General features: G+C 40.2%; 1 protein-coding gene across 1 annotated transcript in view; it reads left to right on the plus strand.

Moving 5' to 3' along the window:
- LOC106932337 (MAM domain-containing glycosylphosphatidylinositol anchor protein 2-like) overlaps positions 1-19,939 on the plus strand; it is a 331,489-nt gene that overhangs the window by 249,722 nt on the left and 61,828 nt on the right. The window contains exon 10 of the mRNA XM_088002677.1: positions 5,453-5,601. Coding sequence (XP_087858803.1) covers positions 5,453-5,601 — 149 coding nt within the window. The remainder of the gene's footprint in view (positions 1-5,452; positions 5,602-19,939) is intronic.

The following is a 19,939-nucleotide window of genomic DNA, read 5'->3' on the forward strand; positions in this document are numbered from 1 at the left end:
GGCCTAATTAAATTAGATTAGTTTTACTAAAATAAAACAGGTGAACTAAAGAAAAAAGGAGGTAATTATATACTTTTATTCTGTAGAGGGTGTGGCCGTGGCAGCACGGCGAAGCAGAGGTCACGCCACCGCCATACTCTTGGCTCTAGATTCCACATGCTTCTGCCCAGCTGCACCAAACTCACTAGGATGCATCATCCCCGAACAGGAATCCATAACAGCCGTTGATGGGCGTGGCCTAATTTCTCTACAGAACCCCCTAGAATTTTTTAAATAATCAGCCCCAAGCCATGCTTCAACCTAGAAATATGAATCTTGGTACACATGTGCATAATGTCAGGACCTACAAAAAGTCTCTTGGAGCCATGGTGCAAACTCAACAGGAAGTCGGCCATTTTGGATCAAAAGCCGGCATTTACTGTTTTTCATAGACGTCACATCTGATCTAACTCCTCCTACAGCTTTCGAGATACAGACTTCAAACTCAGTCAGCAGAGAGTTGAGACATTAAAGGTGCAAAGTTATCACAGGAATTTTTGTATGTCAAAGCATATAGGCGTGGCTAAGTCCCAAACTTTGACTATTCACCATGAAACATGAATGTGAAATAACTTCCAAATGCCAGGTCAGAGCTGCATCAGACTCATACCAGCCCTCATCACATTTAGGTGGCCAATTGATGACATCACCTTAGCCCCGCCCACTTCCGACAGGAAGTCACCTGTTTTTTCTACTGTATGTCTTACTTTAACTCTAATTCATATGGGTTTAATCCTGTGCAGACTGACATAAAATTATATGATGGTGAACTCTGTCATGATGAACTCTACTGACCCGTGGGGGCGTGGCCAAATGGCAGTCCCTCGCCATATTCATACGATCGTCTCTTATTCACACACGCATCATCCGATTTGCACCAGACTTTTTATGATTAACACTTGTGAACCTCTAAGGAGGCCAATAAAGTTTTAATTGTAATTTGACTCCACTGCGCCCCGTAGGTCAATAAAACAGCTGTATCATGGCCCAATCTGATCCAGATTTTTGGTGCATCGCCAGGGAGCGCTGCTGAAGACATCAAAGCGGATTGCCTGGTGGACAGGCGCACGAGCGTCAGCGGTGGCTGGCACGAGGCGGTGCTGGAACCCCCGCGGTGGCTATAGGCCTGAGCGGCGCTTGGCTGCGAGGGCCACTTGAGGCTCCGCGGAGCTTTAATTTGATCTATAATTTCTTCTAAGCTTTTTTAGTTAAGTAGTTGACATTTAGTGATTTTTTTTATGCATTTGTTTTGTCTGGGTATATCATTGGTATTGGATTTAGTGTGGATGTGTACATTAATCCTCTTAAGTTTTTTTATTTTCTCTACAAAGAAGTTGGCAAATTCAATGCAGGCCCAGTTAGATTGAAGTTCAAGTGGTAATGTCATAGGAGGATTTGTGAGCATGTCAACTGTTCCAAATAAGGCTTGAGCATTGTTAATGTTTTTGCTTATGAAAGAAAGAACAAAGACCATTTCCCTTGCATGTCTTAGTGTAGAGTGGTAGCTACACAATCTTTCTATTCAGATTTCATAATAAACATGAAAAAGAGTTTTACATCATTTACGTTCAGCCCTATGTCGAAGTTGTCTTGCAGATTTGTTTGCGCATTTCTCCACAGAGACTTGTTCCTACAAGACATGACCTTCACTTTATTGGGAACAATGGAATTGATATATGAAATTTTAGATATCAAGACATAACTCATTTACATCGCTACAGCCAAGGGCATAAATCCCATCTCATTATTGGGGGAAAATTTTTAATAGCAATTTTCGGGGGGTCAGCAAAGTTATAGTAAAATATGGTTAATTTTTTTGTGTGTGTGCGTGCGTGCGTGCGTGTGTGTGTGTGCGTTTGTTTGTAATACCTTGTGGGGACGATTTTCCTGACATATACTACGTTGTGGGGACCAATTGCTCCTTGTGGAGACCGGAGCCTGGTCCCCACAAGGGGAAACCCTGTTTTTGGGTCAGGGGTCAGAGTTAGGGCTAAGGTATGAATTGAGTTTTGGTTAGGGTTAGGTATGTCATGGTTAGGGTTAGGAAAAGGGTAAAGGTAAGGTTTAGGCTGTAGAAATGAATGGAAGTCAATGGAAACTCCCCACAAAGATAGCAACACAAATATGTGTGCGTGTGTGTGTTCGTTCAAGCTGCACCTTCAAAAATGACTAGTAAGTAGCAATGAATAACCAAAGTGTTTTTCTCAGTAAACCTGTTGAGACCCATAGAAGTCAAACTGTTGCTTAGATATGAGTTTGATTCATCTACTCTCTGCTACACCTTTACAAAAACTTGAGGCTCTAAATAAAAACAAGTCGTAATAAGTAACTCCACTTAATAAAATTCCTCATAAATATTGATTTCTTGCAGTGGTTCTCAATACAAATCATGTGTTATTTAAATGATAACTTAAACTTCTTTTTTTTCAGGGGGTGGAGGGTCATGTTAAAACATATAAATATGTAGGAATTGAATTTCTGGGAAGTATAACTTAAACTTAAAGGTCAGAACCAGATTTTTCTAGACAAATATTCAGATTTTATTTTGTGGTTTTAAAGGCTCAACATTGAAGATGGTAAGAAATAAAGGCATACTTTGTTTTACTGCCAGCTGGTCTCGGTTCCCATACAGAACTGTCGGCCAGTGCTAACGCTCAGCCGCTGCCTCCCGTTTCAAACTCTTATTAAAGTAAGAGTTAGAGAGTTAAATATAATTGAAATATTGGCTACCTTGACAGAAAAAGGAGCTAAGTCTATGAAAGCAATGTAGCAGTTTTGCTAGTTTTGATTTCCAAAGCATAAAGTGGCAGTTTATCAAGATTCAGCCAAAGTAATGAAATAACGAACTGTTTATTGTCAGTGTGTTTCTTCCTATTGAGCAGTGAAAGTAAATAAAACATGTTACATGTCTTTTGCTTTAAGTATTTACTTACAGGAGGTTTTTTTGTTAGTACTGCAGAGCCGCAGCTAACAGTTAGCTCCACATTTCAGCAGTTCTAACAATAGTGGGGTAGGGGAGCCTAAAAATTAATTCTTATTTTTTTCTTAGATGAATGGCAGATTTACACCATTCTTTGTTTCTATTTCCTTTTTTATATTGGTTTCTTTCATGATTTCTTTGGGTGGAACAATTCTAGATTTTTTCAAGATTGGGAGGGTCTGGACTCCCCTGACCCCCTGGGAATTATGCCTGTGGCTACAGCTTGAGGGAACGGTGGCAGATCAGATTTGATTGAAAGTTTGTGCTGTGTTTTCTATGAAAGAACATTTTGTGATAGTAGCTGTTTGGCTAAGCAAGTCAATTTTGAGTGTGCTTTCAAAGGTTACAGTGAAATGATCACTGTGAGATCAGTTACAGTGACATTGGAAATATCCACACCCTTACTGATAATGAGGTCCAGTGTGTGAACTTGATTGTGCTTTGCTTGGTTAATGTGCTGAATTAGACTCTTATTTCCTGTCAAAATGTGTTTTTTACACTGTTTGAAGTGTAAAATACACTTCAACATCCAATAATTGCTGGATGTTGAAGTTGCTGTATATAAGAGATACAGCGACTTATGTAAATAAGAGATAAAAGTTAATTAAAGTCAATAAAGAAATTTTCTACATATGTTGGAGTTTCACATAAAGTTAGTGTTTAACTTCATTTACAGTCTTTTACCTGAATACCTAAATATTCAAAAGAGGTCAAATGACCTAAGAGGATATCATAAGAATTGATTAAATTATTAGATATGGAGACCACCCCTCCTCCTTTTTTGTTTTCTACACTCACTTGACAAATTGTAACTAAGAGACGGTGATTAGATTAGTACAGGTGATTCAGTTTTGTCATCCAACCATGTTTCTGTCAAGAACATATCATTTATGAATAGACCTTCAGCTAATACAAATCTTATATTTAAAAGAGCCATTTTAAGTGAGTTGGTGGCAGATAGTTCCTGACATCAAGGTTGCTTTAGAGTGGGGATCAGTGTGAGGTTTGACTGTATTTTACTTTTCTTTTTTTGTGAATTTTCTTGTTGTGATCTGGACATGCAATGTCATGATTCATTGCACTGGGGGGCCAGACGCATTCTGGAGGAAGACAGATGTAAAAAAAAAAAAGGCTGGACCCCAGATTTCAGACCTTAGAAACGCAGAATGGTGAATCCTCATGGGAGTCAGAGCCATGTGGCTTAGATGAAGTAAAGTCTGCTGTATGATCACCAAGAAGGAGAATAAATTTACATCTGTACATCTGTACATTTGACAAACTCTGCTCCTGGAGAAGACATTTCTTCAGAGGTGTTTTGTGACTTCAATGAAGGAGTGGGGGCCAGTCACTCTGACTCCAGTTGATGTTCTGTCAGTTTGTTTTGGATTAGGTTGTTCCTGATATGTGGAGGGTTGAACCTGGGTGGAACCCGAGCTCAGTAGTCCTCTCCAGAAAATGAATCTTTGTTTCTACTGATTGGAGTCTTTGTTGCTGTTGTTCTCGGTGTCGACCAGAGGCATCTTGTAAAAAGTAAAAAAAAAATCCCACAGTCCTTAGGTTTGAAGTAATCCAGTTATGATGTCAATAATGTAATTTTAACTATAAAAACTGTCTTTAAAATAACTCACAGGTAGAATTATCAGCAAGGACAAGAGAGATCAGAATAAACTGTTCCTCCTTCAGTTAGAGCAAATCAGTTAACTCTCAGGAGTTATTAGATTTAGATTTAATGGAGTTGGAACCATTACATCCGAAGATCGATGAGTATTTCCGATGGGGCAGATGGATAATGTTGTCGTGTAGAAACAGAAATAATGGTGGTGACCCATGCATATGTAAGAAGATCTTATAAAGGTCAACAGCAGAGTACTGCAGCAATGCTGTCACTGTCAAATAGGACAAACAGGACATTACGTCAAGCTAGTACACACATAGCAGCACCAAATAGTTGCCAGAGACATGGTGGCAGCAGGTAAACTGATCATCTTTGTTCAAACAAAACAGAGACGGGTGCTAGGTAGCTTAGTGAATAAGAGACTGAATTAATACATGACTGGCATGTATGTAGAAAAGGCAAAGTCTTCAAACAATAAAATTACCAAAAAGACTTGAAAAAAGCTGGGGAGCAGCAGACGCATTCACTGCCACTCATGCCAGAAACGGCTGATAACAATTTTCAAATTGAGATCAACAAAGTACATCTTAATGTAAGTTCAGAAGTGATAACCTGTTTAAAATGCATCCCACTAGAGAACCTTGAATCTAACAGATCCACCACAGCTGTGTTAATGTCACACTGAAAATAGATGGTAGGCTGGGTTTTTTAAATTCAACAATGCCCAAATGTTTTTTCATACATTTTTTGTGTCTTCTTGTTTAACTGGTGTCTCTATTTGTTCCCCTCTCTGATCCATAACCCCTACATCTCCTCAGGGAAAGCCTACAGACCAGAGTTTTATCATGATACCTACAATGCTCTGTGGCAGACCAGACCTCAAGTCTACGGCTTCAAACTTCAATGGACTCAGATGGAGCCCAATTCTGTGGATCGAATTGTGGCCTATCGGCTTGGCATCAGGCAGGTGAGACTCTCAAATCTTACATAAACTAATACTGCACTATATTCAGCATAGTTTTAACTGCTTATCTGTGATTTTGCATAATATAGGAATAGGGTTGCAGAGGTCAGGGGGCCAAAAAGGTTCCAGAAATGTTTTGAGGTCCCATTGATTATTTTTGTGCCTCTGTTTTTTACAGTGTAAAAAACACTGTAAAAACGATAACAACTCTATGATAACAACTTGTTATAAAGAATCATAAATGCTCTCAAAAACTCCTCATAAGCCTTATCAACATCCTTTTCTTTGTATATTAATTTCCAGTTTTGCTTCTATACATTCATCAGTCTTGATCACTGATGTCATTTATTAATAATCCACTTTGTAATTTGCTTTCTAAATCATTTGGAAAGACATTGTCAAGCAATGTGGCACTGTGAATTGTTATAATGGTGCACAGGTGTCAAACTCCAGTCCTGGAGGGTAACTGCACTGCAACTTATGGAATACCCGAATGGAAAAATTAGGTAATTGGCAGGACTCTGGGTAACTTATTTACACAACAAGGAGGAGGTAATGAAGCCATTTGATTCCAGTGTTTTGTATCTGTGGCACATCTAAAAACTGCAGGACAGCAGCCCTTGAGGACTGGAGTTTGAGACCCCTGTTCTAGTGGGTCTTGTGATTTTTGGAAATAAGCTAATACTGTACAAGGTGTTAATGAAATCCTCTGTATCTTTGTTTGGATTTATTAAGTTGATTTCAAAGTTACCAAGAAACATAATCAACTGCACCCAATTTTTCACATTTGTAAAGTGTTTCTCTATCCAGTTCTTAATATAGGAACTTATCTGTTTATGATCTGGGTGTTTCTGACCATAGTGTCATCTAATTAGAAATTCCCTCTAGTTTGTCTCTTCCGGACACAAAACGTTTTATTCAGTTCCGTGATCAGAAAAACATTTCCACTGAGGCTGTGTCCTCTGACCTTCACTCTCTCTGTTGTTAGTCACCTATCAGTAAGTGATTCTGTGGACTATTACAATCAATCTCTCCAGGAGCTTTTGGAGCTCCGTGCTCCTCTTAAGTCGAGACTGGTGTCTTTCTCCCGTTCATCCCCTTGGTATACTAGTGAGCTGCGGAATATGAAAACCACTGGTCGTGCCATTGAGAGACGTGTAAGATCATCCAGTCTCTCTGTTCATAAACAGGCATACAGGGAACATCAGAAAGAGTAGGCCTTTTCCCTCAGGAAAGCGCGGTCCAAGAATTATTCCAACATTATCAATAGCTGTCTGGGAAACTCTAAGCCGTTTTTTTCTACATCACCTCTTTAATCCCCACAAACAAATGTATGCTGAAGATATGACTCAAAAATGCAATTTGTTTCTGTTATTTTTCAAAAACAAAGTCAATTCAATCAGATCCCAGTTTCTTGGTATCTCCCATTCCCGACTGGCCTCTGCTTCTGTGCCTTTTGGGTTGAACTGCTTTGAGCTTTGATGACGTTGCTCAAAGCGAGGTAGAGATTTTCCTTAAGGGAATGAAACCTTCTTTCTGTGCACTTGATCCTTTTCCCTCCTCACTTATAAAATCAAATTGCACTGTGATAAGCCCATTAATTACTCTAATTATACATAAATCCCTGAAATCCGGCCATGTCCCTCTGTCTCTTAAAACTGCCATCATTAAACCCCTTCTAAACAAAAAACCCATTTGGATCCTTGATTCCTTTTCCAATTATCATCCTATTTCTCATCTTCCTTTTCTTCCTAAAGTGCTGGAAAAGGCAGTTACTGCCCAACTCCAGCGCCACCTTCAAAGAAATTCTCTGTATGACAAATTTCAGTCTGGGTTCCATCCTGCTCATAGTACTGAGACTGTGCTGCTAAGAGTTACTAATGATGCTCTCATTTTCTGCTGATACTGGCGGTACTTCCATTCTTGTCCTCCTTGATCTCACTGCTGCATTTGACACTGAACCAAAACATTCTCCTACATCGTCTTCATGCGGAAGTCAGTCTGGGTGAATCTGTCCTGTATTGGTTTCAATCTTTTCTTTCTGATAGGCTGGAATGTGTCTGCCTTGGCAACTCCAAGTCCCAGGCTGTTAGTGTGTCCTGTGGTGTCCCACAGGGCTCAGTTCTAGGGCCTATGCTTTTTTTCTCTTTACATGCTGCCTTTAGGTAAAATTATTAATCGGCATAACATTTCATTCCACTGTTATGCAGACGATTTACAACTTTACATTAGAACAGGATCACCTTCACTTACTGCGCTAACATCCTGCCTGGAGGAGATTAAGACTTGGATGAACCATAACTTTCTTCAGTTAAACTGTTCCAAAACTGAGGCCATATCGATCGGAATGCCTTGCCAGGTTCAATCCTTGACTCTGACGAGTATTTCATTCTCTGGACCATACATTCTCATTTCCTCCATTGTTACAAACCTTGGAGTTTCAATGGACTCTCATCTCACATTTGAAAATCACATTAAGCACCTGTTTCAAACCTGTTTTTTCATCTTTGCAATATTTCCAAAATTCGTTAATCTCTCTCCCGTTCTGATCCTGAGACCCTCATCCATCCCTTTGTCTCTCCCAGGCTCGATTACTGTAACTCGCTGTTTATTGGAGTCCACAGAAAACACCTTCAGAGGCTTCAGTATGTTCAGGCTGCCAGGATGCTAGTGAGAGCTCGTAAATTTGATCACATCTCACCTACTCTTTACAAGCTTTACTGACTTCCTGTAACTTATAGGATTCAATATAAAATTGCACTTATCACTCATCACTGTCTATATGGAACCTCACCGGATTATTTGAAGGACCTCCTTATTTCACATTCAACTTCTAGATTCTTACGATCCCAAGCCTGTAATCTTCTCCATCTTCCTCAATCAAGGCTAAGAGCTATGGGTAATCGGGCATTTGCTGTGGCTGCTCCTCATCTATGGAACTCTCTCCCAGACTATTTGAGAGCCCTGCAATTATCGTCCGATTTTAAAACCGACTTGAAAACTTTTCTTTTTAGACAAACCTACTCCACTTTTAAATGACTGTCATTATTTTTATTGTTGATTTGATTTGTTTTTAGCTCCACCATGTAGCACTTTGAGATTTTTATTAATGAAAAGTGTGTTATAAATTAAATTTATTATTATTATTAAAAGAAAAAAATTACCAACATATTCATATTTAACTTGTACCTGTACCTTTTACCACCTTTTACTACCAAGAAACTCACTAGAAAGTCAAGATATGAGAGAAAATTTAATCACCATTTGAAGCTGAGATCAAATAGAACTATAACAAAAACATTTTCAGCCACTTCATTCCAACAGTTAAGAACTGAAAACATATTGCAAAGGATGCTGCTGTGAAAGGGATCTTACAACAACAGATGAGTCAGTCAGCAGCAGCTCTAGCCCACATCCTTTCTAATTAGAAAAGCATTCCTAATTTCACTTAGGAAAGCTCTGCTCTTTCCTAAGTGAAATTAAAACTGCAGGATGTAACATTTTTTTTTTTTTTACATATTTGTTAAAACTGTCATTTTGTTGTGACAGTATGCCATGGGAGATAATCTGTGAAAAATGTATTTCCTTTGCCTTTTCCCAGTGCTAGGAGGCAGGAGGCGGGTTTTAGGGCTGTCAATCACAATCTCATGTGGCTGCTCCTCCTCACTCCCCTTGCTCTGTGCCATGCTACAGCTAGCATAGCCTGTTGTGAATGCTCAGTTTAGTTAGCAAAACTGCCTATGATGGCAGATGAACTACTTTCCTGTAACGATAAGTTTTTCCACCATTAGCACATTTAGCAGTGAGTGAATGAGGATGATTGACAGCACTAAGACCATCCTCCTGGTTCTGTTTTTTGGCTGGAACAGTGCATTACTTTAGGTACTAGAGTACTACTACAGTAGTAGTATGGGAGGAGGTGGAGATTGATCTTTTTACAGATTATCTCTCTCATAGCAAACTGTCACAACTTGGCGACAGCTTTAACAAATATGGAAAAAAAAATTTTTGACAATGACAAAATATGAAATTGTGTGGTTCTTGTCCTGTGGATGTAAGTCTGAGTTGTTGGTACTCTGAAGACAAAGGGAGAGAGATGGTGAGTTGAAGGGATATTGGACAAATGAACTTCAGAGGAAAAATTGACTGACCTTACTTGGTGTGATGATGTGTTTCCGCCAGGGGGGAATTACTGGGGTCTCCAGGGTTGTGGTCTCTTTGTAGGGGTTCTTGAGATGATCCAGGTTCCAGTGTGAGGTCCAGACGGCAAGTTATTTGGAGGTAGATAGTAGAGGCCACGTTGGAGGGTGGACAGGTAAGTTCTTGAAAGGAGAGGCGAGGAGCGATCCGACTGCCAGCTGTAAAACCAGGAACTGTCAACAATTCTTCAGCAGAGGCGGAGAGGGACTCAGGCAACCAGTGGGTAAAATACGCGGCGTCATGAGGAAACATCTGAGATTGAGGCAACAGGAAAATATTACTAGAAATCATCTCAGAGAAACTCAGAGAGCTGACTCAGAGGGGCGGAAAGCACCATAATTGGCAAACACTCAGGCATCCAAGTGCTGGCAGTCTGTTCCTCATATACTCCTAGGTCAGGGGTCACCAACCTTTTGCAGCCTGGGAGCGACTTCACGGGTCCAGAGCAACAGGAAGGGCTACTTTCCTTGGCTCACCCTTTATAACAATAATACATGCCGTCTAATCATATTAATGTTAGGGAGTATTCACAATAGTTATCAGTAATTATTACCATGGCAGCTATGGTTAATTTATTATGTGATCAGAAGTTCTTAGTTCAGTTTTAAGTTTGATTCCCTTTCTTAGCTTTTCTGTGTGATTCTAAATTTCCCACAAGTGACTGACAGTCCGGATTATTGCAGCTGTTGGACGCACTGTGAGATTTTCCTTTAAATAAAAAAAGAAAAGTTATTGTATATTTTTATCCAACCCTCTTTACTATTAACACATTGTGCAGAGACATCTGCTGGCTGACACCAGATGTCGAGAAAAAAATGTCCGACAGATTGTAAGGTAGCACAAAACGATCCCTGCACCTGACCTGTAAGAGCGCATCATGTGCGCATCGCACAAAACCAGCGCAAACTTAAACCACTAAAGCAGCGAAGCCTTTTTTTTTTTTCACACAAACGATGCTAAATACAAATAAAGACATGGAAGCGAAGCTGACCTGTGATCCACGGAAAGAGGAGGATGTTGATCCCCGGTTCTGGTGTCAGACGTCCAGAGGAGAAGGTGAAGCAACAATGTTCAGTTTTTACTCTTTTAGGAAACGTTTCAACTAGATTAAATTGTTTAACCCGCAGTCTTAGCGTGACCCTAAGTAGGAGCGGCAGATGTCAGCTAACGGGTGACCCGCTAACTCTCCGGTTTGGGAAACATCAAAGAAGCTCAGAACCGGTGACCCGTCAGAACCGAACACGGTAAAAAGCTCAACCGGCATCCGAACCGCTCCTAGAACTACGGGAGGTTCAAACTGCGCTCATTCAGTTTTAGCTTACAGACAAAGCGCCAAACCGCCAAATGAACAAAAGCAAACGGACCAATAAGATTTAAGCTTTGGGTGCCCTTTGACCCCCACAGACTCAGATGTGCGCCACGTACAAGATGTTTTGACACTTAATATATATATTTTTTCTCCACAATTTTGTTAATTTCAAAGAGGGTTCGATAATTAAAATTTCAGAAATTCTTCTTTTTTTTGTTTTACTACAAGTAAAAAAAAAAACTTTAGAGCTGCTCTCTGCTCTATGGTCGGCAGAGAGGGAGCAGCAGGACTGCAGGCGCTGCTGCCCTCCGATAACATTTATGCAACTAACAAGGGGCCCGCGGGCACTGCGTTGGTGGCCCCTGTCCTAGGTTATGAGGTGATAGATAACAGGTGCTCCAGTCAGCAGACATGCCCTCGATGTAGTGCAGCCTCTAGGCAAAATCTAGTGGATAAGTGAAACAGCAGACAAACAGAAAATCCCCACAAGGAGCAAAAACCCTAGTTCCCAACACATTATATAAAAAAAATGTGTACCAGAGGAAAGACCAAAGTTTTAGGTACCATATTATCTGGACTATAGAGCGCACCTTACAATAAGCCGCATCCATAAAGTTTAAAAAGAAAAACTGGAAACATACATATATAAGGCGCAAAGGGCTATAAGCCGTTGATATCTCCGCCGCTCTTGGTTTCCCACAATAAATCTGCTATTAAGGACGCAGCTCTCCGTTTACTGTGGTAAAGCTAGCTGCCTCTTAGAAAATGACAGTAAAGCCAGTCCACACTCGATTTTCACGTGCACCACAGTACAAGACGTTACGACACCCTAATTTACAAGCTCCTTTCAGAGTAAAAGCTCACATCCGGTTCATGTTTGATCTACTGCAAGTAGATTTCCAGAGGCTTCAAGTTTAGACTTTGTATTTATGCAGTTGCAAAAAGAAATATTGTATCGGAAATAATTGGGGACATTAAGCAATGATGAAAAACTCTGTTTCCAGCGACTTCTCTCACTTCTGGGTGGGAGAGGGACACCTCTAGAACAAAACCAGCAAATGTCAACCCGATCTGATGTTTAATTATAAAATAAAAGCCTATTTAAATGAGAAATTTTTATTTTAAAAAGACATACAGGAAACTTTGAGCTCTGTCTGCCCAGCTGACTGTAAGTACTTGTACTTTGTTACTTCCCACCACTGCTAGCAGATGTGGAAGAGTCTCACGCAGAACATTTTTGAAGCATGGAGGACAATTTACTCAGATTTATCTATTTAATTGAGAGTATTGTGCTGACCTCTAATGTTTGCATAAATTACACTGTACTTTAAACATTATCTTGATGTGACACACCAAGATTATCACTGACACCATTTTAACCCTCTTTAAAACCTTCCTGGATTCACATCTGCTCAATATAAATGTATTTAATATAAACATTAATATTGAACATTAATATTCAGTTTTTAAGGGCATTCAATTTAATACCTTTAAAATTTTTGAATATGAAATTAAACCTCACTCAAAGATTAAACAAATAAAGTAAAGTTAAACACTTAATAAATAGTTATTCATTTAAGCTCTCAGAGGAATCCTTTTCTTTCTGAGGCTGTTGAAAACTGCTCCATATCTCAAATCCATGAGCCTGCCACTCTACTCTGCGCATCACCGCTCAGCATTGATTGCATTAATGTGATCAAAACCAGTTTGTTGATGAAAGCTGTTGCCATGAAAACAGATTTTATTCTTATGATTCAGCTTCCATCTATCACCTAAAGTCTCTCCTCCTGCAACAGGGGTGTCAAACTCCAGTCCTCAAGGGCCGCTGTCCTGCAGTTTTTAGATGTACCACAGGTACAAAACCCCCGGAATCAAGTGGCTTAATTACCTCCTCCTTGTTGTGTAGATAAGTTATCCAGAGTCCTGCCAATGACCTATTTATTCTATTCAGGTGTGGTGCAGCAGAAGCACATCTAAAAGTTGCAGGGGAGTGGTCCTCCAGGACTGGAGTTTGACACCTGTATCCTAGACTGATAACTACTGCAGACTTGCAGCACTAGCTTAGCAGAATTTCACAACCTGCACTGCATGTTACACTGCTTTTGCCAGTGCACCCTTCAAGGAGTGTGGGAAATTTGAGTATCAAAGAGCCGCAAAGGATCCATCAGAGGCACATGTAGCTCGAGAGCTGCAGTGCGCCATTCTTGCTCTATGCAGTTGGAAACCAGAAACAAAGCAAAAGTTGGAATCTTGCATGAAAAGTTGGAATCTTGTATAAACTTAGCATTCTTTTACATGTTTGTTTCATCCTTGTTTACTTACACACATGCATCCTCTCAAATAATCAGTCATCACAGTAGCTACAATACTGAGAGGGTTCTGAAGATGTATACAACCCCTGGCAAAAAGTATGGAATCACCAGTCTTGGATGAGTACCCATTCAGACATTTCATGCTGTAAAACAAACTCAGATCAAAAACATGATACAATAATAAGGTCATTTCAAAGTGCAACTTGTTGGCTTTCAGGAACACTCAAAGAAATGAAGAGAAAACATTGTGGAAGTCAGTGAATGATACATTTATCGACCAAGCACAGGGAAATAAATATGGAGTCACTCAATTCTGAGGAAAAAAGTGTGACTGTGATGCCATGGCATCGACTAAATGTGTCTTTCTCCAAGGAACGCCTTCACTGTTTTTCCCCTATGGCACGATGCATTGTCATCTTGGAAAATTATTTCATCATCTCCAAACATCTGTTCAACTGAAGGGATGAGAAAACTCTCCAAAATGTCAATGTAAACTTGTGCATTGATAGAAGAATTAACCACAGTCATCTCCCCAGTGCCTTTGCCTGACATGCAGCCCCATATCATCAAGGACTGTGGAAATGTGGTTGTTTTCTTCAGGCAGGCCTCTTCATAAATCTCACTGGAACGGCACCAAACAAAAGTTCCAGCATCATCACCTTGTCCAATCCAGATTCTTGACTCATCACTGAAGATAACTTTCATCCAGTCATCCACAGTCCATGATTGCCTCTCCTTAGCCCATTCCAGTCTTGTTCTTTTGTTAGGTGTCAATACTGGTTTTTGTTTAACTTTCCTGTATTGAGGCGATTTCTTACAGTTCAGTCACATACATTGGCTCCAGCTTCCTCCCATTTATGCTTCATCTGTTTAGTTGTAATTTTTCGGTTTTCAAGACAAATGGCTTTAAGTTGTTTGTCTTGATGCTTTGATGTCTTTCTTGGTCTACCAGTATGCTTGGCTTTAACAACCATTCCATGCTGTTTGTATTTAGTCCATATCTTGGATACAGCTGACTGAACAGCCCACAGTTTTAGCAACCATGCATGAAGAGTTACCTTCTTCAAGATGTTTCACAATCCTCTCTTGTTTCAAGGGACATTTCTCTTGTTGGAGCAATGGTTCTTGCCACTCCACTTAGACAGACATTTCTCTGTCTGCCTGCTCCCACAATTTTCCTGATGTGTGCAGTACACATCAGGAAAAAATAGGCACATGTAGCAACATTCTCATAGCAACATTCAAACATGACCCAGTAAAGGCAGTGGGATGAGGGAGTGTGCATCTGTGGCAATGAGATGCGTCTGCAGTAAGGCCGTACAGGCACAGTCTGTGATACGGTGGTATTATCTAAGAGCAAGTCCTTTAAGTGTCCAGTAATACGTTTGCACGGATGTCTTCAGAAGGGGGGGAGGATATAGGAAATAGGGTCTTTGTTTACATATCTTCCAGGAGATTTGAGATAGCCAGCTGGAGGCTATTTGGCCTAATCCAGAGGTTCCCAAACTGTGGGGCACGTCCCCTAGGGGGGCACCGTGTCATTGCAGGGGGCTATGACATGACTAGCTAATATCAATACAGAACCTTAAGCTTAACAAGTACCTTGTAGGCTACCGATGTTGGTGTCTATTATCAGCTACGTACATTCATTTTGCCCCCAAAAAAGTCGATGCCCCTCCCCCTCCCCCGTCACACGTGTCGTTTCAACCAGACATCCATTTGTAATCCATAGGGGGGGGGCGCAGAAAATGTTTGGAAACCACTGGGGGGTGCAGAAGAAAAAGTTTGGGAACCACTGGCCTAATCCATCACAAATTTGTCAATATCCCAGGTATCTACCCACTCTGAACAGCATAAATTCTGTTATCATGAATCCAAATAAATACAGGATCCTGCTGGGTATGTCCCTGCAGGACATGTGGGCTTTCCTTTGCCCACTCCTTTTGTTGAGAAAATTTAATCAATTTCATTGAGACACTGGTTGACCAGATCCAAAATGTGTAGATTCAGAGGATGTGCAAAGAGAGGCTCCAAAAAAGCAACACAAAAACAGAGCAAATAGGGCGAAGGTGTGTAGGGAGGGAGCAGAGGAAAAAAAGCATCCACCTTTACCGAGAGCTAGAGAGAAACAGCTTACGTGATAAATGCACATTTTAGTTATTCAATATTGAGAACATTCTTATTTACACAATAATCCTATCTTGTGCCTCTGTCAGGAGGGCTGCATTGTATCAACTCCGTTACAAATTGTCTTCTGTCCTTTTTTTGTTTTCATGGCTTTATGTACGTCTTTGACCCATATACAGAACACTTTCAGGAGGCCGATGGAAAAATAAATAAAGTTTATTGAACAATAGTGAATAATAAAATGTGCATCTTTATGTGGGGTTCTGGAGACGGGAGCAAACAGGAACACTGGAATCAGAGCGGTGAGAAGGTGAGTAGCTTGAGCGGGGAAGTTGAAAGAAATCATCAGTGGTGGTTCGTTACTGTACTTAAGTACAATTTTCGTGTATCTGTACTTTACTTTAGATTTAATAATGGGTACTTTCTACTTCACTACATTTCTACAAAACCGTCACGTTACTCGTTACATCCAAGTCGCGTTGCGCTTTTTTTCCGTTAAAATGTGACGTTCAGGGTCTTAAGGTGGCGCCGTAAATTCCAAGCAATAACGTGATTTAGTGTCTGTTGTCACCCATCGCCTCCACCTTTACTCGCACGGAGCTCCAGACATGCGCAGTGGTTTCCTCTGAGCGGGAGAAGATGTTTGTCTAATCGTCAGAAATATAATAGCGCTGCATAAATCATAAGATATGGCGACATGTAAAATCAGCAGCGCTTCGCTTTCACAGACGGTGGGGACTTTGTCCAACTTTTAGCGTCACTTGGAAGGAAAGCTTAAAGAAAGGTAAGATCTGTGGGCATGATGCTAGCAAAGCTAGCTGTACTGACTGAGACACATGTTGCATCTGCAATGAAAAAAAGTTGTCACTCATGCGCTGAATTATTGTGTGGAGGTGTTGACTGAGGTGTTGCATTTATGGGACAACGCTGTGACCAAAGTCTGCATTGATATGACATTCAGGAACGATCCGATTCTTCTGGACGGATCTTTGCTGATGAAATTTATTTCAGCTCTAAGTATTTAATGTCTAGGTGTTTTATGGGGATGTGGATCTTTCAGATCAATTTGAGAAGCAATTTTGGTTGGTAAAACTTAATTTTTTTGTGTCATGTAGCGCGGGTGCTGGTCTTGACTTGGTCTTGGGTACCTACCCACCTGGTCTTGACTACATCTCTGCTACGTGGCTCCTTGGTAGCATGTCCTCCCCCACCCACCTTCTTTCCACCCCCTTTCTGTTGGATTTTTTAAAAAGCCACTAGTGGCAAAAAAAAAAAAAGTGAAGTTCATGCTATGTTAGGACAGGAGACAAGATGTTTCCATCCCTGAAATTATGCTGCATAGAATCACATATCTAAGTCTAAACTATGTTACAGAGAGTAAACATAATACAAACATGCTTTATCTGTGGCATTGTTCATTAAAATGGCACATTACTGATGTAATAAAATTAAATACGATCAGTTCATTTAATGATATTAGCCATTAGGTAATGCATTCAGCAAGTACTTTTACTTTTAATACTTAAGTATTTTTAAAAGCCAGTACTTTTTTACTTTTACTTAAGTACAAATGTTAATGTGGTAGTTTTACTTTTACTTGAGTACATTTTTGTCTGTGTATTTGTACTTTTACTTAAGTACATTTTGTGAGTACTTTCTCCACCACTGGAAATTATTAATGTTGATCTTACTTTGATGAAGATGATCTGCCAGGGGGAGGTGAGTGGAGGCTTGAGCCTGTATGAGAAGCAATATTGAAGCTGGGAATGGATGATTCTTGGAGCAATCTAATAGGTGCTGCTGGATGATGGAGTCGCTGGAGAGTGGATGGGTTTCGCAGAGCTGTTGTAGAACAAGAGGAGTTGAGTGTTGCTAGTAAAGGGAAGGAAACCAGAATTCTTTACAGTCTTGAAGGCATAAGGAGAAACAAGGGTGGCACGAGGAGATTTATCCAGGAAGCCACAGAGATCAAGGAAACCACAACAGATAAGTTTAAGATAATAAGAAAACTTGGAGAACAAGAAGAGCTCAGGACACTGGTGACTTGGAGTACCATTGAAGGTAAATGCTCAGACACTGGAGGACTGGCAATTGGTCCTCTTATACTCTGGCAGATGAGGTAGATCAACTGCAGATGTGTCTGATAAGGCAGCAGATCCACCATCCAGTGGAACAGCAACTCCCTGGCTCCCTCTGGTGGATAACAGAGGACAGAACCCACACAGACCCAAAACCCAGCTTCCCAACAGTTGTTAAGCTGCCATTCGAATAGACAAATGTGAAGATTTCTATTCAAAACTTACATGAACTATATAATGCTAACTATAGCATCACACACTAGTGAAACAAAACATAAAATAGTTAACATACCTTTATGAAAATACATTAAGCAAACAAACACGCATGTTTGCTGATATCTGATTAAATGTGATATCCTTGGATCTCACAGCTGCAATCCAGGCTAACTTGTGTCTCCGGCTTATACTTTATAGACAAGAAACCTGAAATTTTTATACTTTAGTGTTCCTTTTTACTTGAACAGCCTATGAATAAAAATGTACAATCTCTTTAAGCAACACTGTCACAGCTAGGCTATTAGGAGTATGACTCGCAACAATACTATCCTAATAAAGAGTAGACCCCCTATTTTTTGCTCAGCTCAGGAAATATGGCCACCATCATGAAGCAGATGTCCCTTCTTCTTGTCTAAACCAAAACAGCAAAAGTTGTCTCAGCACTTCAGGATATTTTTGTTGACATGAGTGCTCTGGGGATAGATTTTCACAAGTAACATGAACATATTATTGTCTATATTTTTGTGAATAGAATATTACTACGGTATCTCTCTCTCCCTCTCCTTATATATATATATATATATATATATATATATATATATATATATATATATATATATATATATATATATATATATATATGTGTGTGTGTTTTAGTTCTCTCCCGGGAGAGAACTAAAACATGCGGGATGCCGGCCTCCAGGACCCACTTTGGGCACCACTGATTTAAATCAATGTTTCAATGTTAGGGAATAATTAAAACTTTTTTTAAGATTTACAAAATCTTGGTTAGCCTTCATAGCGGGGGCTGAATCCCGGTATTACACCAAGCACTATAGCTAATATTAGCTGGCATTTTGTCAGTGGACATAAATACAGTATAGTAATATTCTATTCACAAAATATAAACAGTAATATGTCCATCTTGTGAAATGTTAACCCCCGATATCTCAGGTCAATGGTCCGTCGATCTGAACAAAAGTAACCGGCAATGCTGAGGCTTCTTCTGCTATTTTAGTTTAGCCAAGTAAGAGGGACGACCGCTCCAAGATGGCCACCATAATTCCTGCACCAGAGCAGGCAATGCACTGTCTACTCTTTATATTATGTGGGTGGCACAGATTGCGACAAACCATAGTAGGTACACAGGCACACCTGTTAGAAGGAAACAAAATTACCCAGTTCAAGACTTTAATTCTATTGCCAGGCGATGGTGCCAAAAGGCATTTTCAAAAGTGAGCAGATTCCAAGCAGAGACTAAGGCTGCGTTCACACTGCAACCTGAAACGACCCAATTCCGATTTTTATGACGTAATGAGACCTGTATCCAATATTTTCATGATCGTCTGAACAACACAGGTTTGATTCTTTTTGAATGTGACCCAGGCCATTTGATGTGAATTGGATACGGATCATGTATCTGATGCGTATCCGATTCAAATGGAACCCAACGTCCAGGTCTTATTCGTCCAACCTGAACAAATACCACTGTTCTGCCTATCAATATGCACAAACGGGAAGAAAAATAACCAAGGCAGACTACAATGAGGATTAAGTTGTTAATATGCTGCTGCAGTCAGACAACAACTTCAATTGTGTTAGCTATGCTCCACCGTGAGCATCCATGTTTACTACCGCAAACACTGAGCACTTCTTCTTTGGTTGGCGAAACACTGAGAACGCTGATGCTATGTGCCCTCTACAGTACTTGCGGGAAACTTTTAGGTAATTTGCCATTCACACAGGTCGCATCTGTTTGGAAGTGTGAACAGCCATGGCAAAAAAATATGATTTGACAAAAATCGGAATTGGATCACTTCGGGCTGCAGTGTGAACGCAACCTAAGTGTGAGTGCGAGAAGTTTTGAGTACAAGCATTACAAATTTTGAGAAGACATGAATCCTACAAAATGAAAATCTAAGCAAAAGTATTAAAAGTTTTGAGATCATAAAACCTGAAATCCTGCTTTCAGACATGTGTGCTCTTGGATTATGGCAGAAAAATTCTTCCATGCACATCACAGTCTCCTGTGTTTTGAAGGTTTCCTCACAAAGATGTGAAGAAAGAAGTGGGAAGAGTCTGATCAGAGAAAGATTCAC

This window comes from Poecilia mexicana, unplaced genomic scaffold (assembly GCF_051168715.1).
Source record: "Poecilia mexicana isolate PSO_F unplaced genomic scaffold, ASM5116871v1 scaffold_22, whole genome shotgun sequence".
Classification (NCBI taxonomy): Eukaryota; Metazoa; Chordata; class Actinopteri; order Cyprinodontiformes; family Poeciliidae; genus Poecilia; species Poecilia mexicana.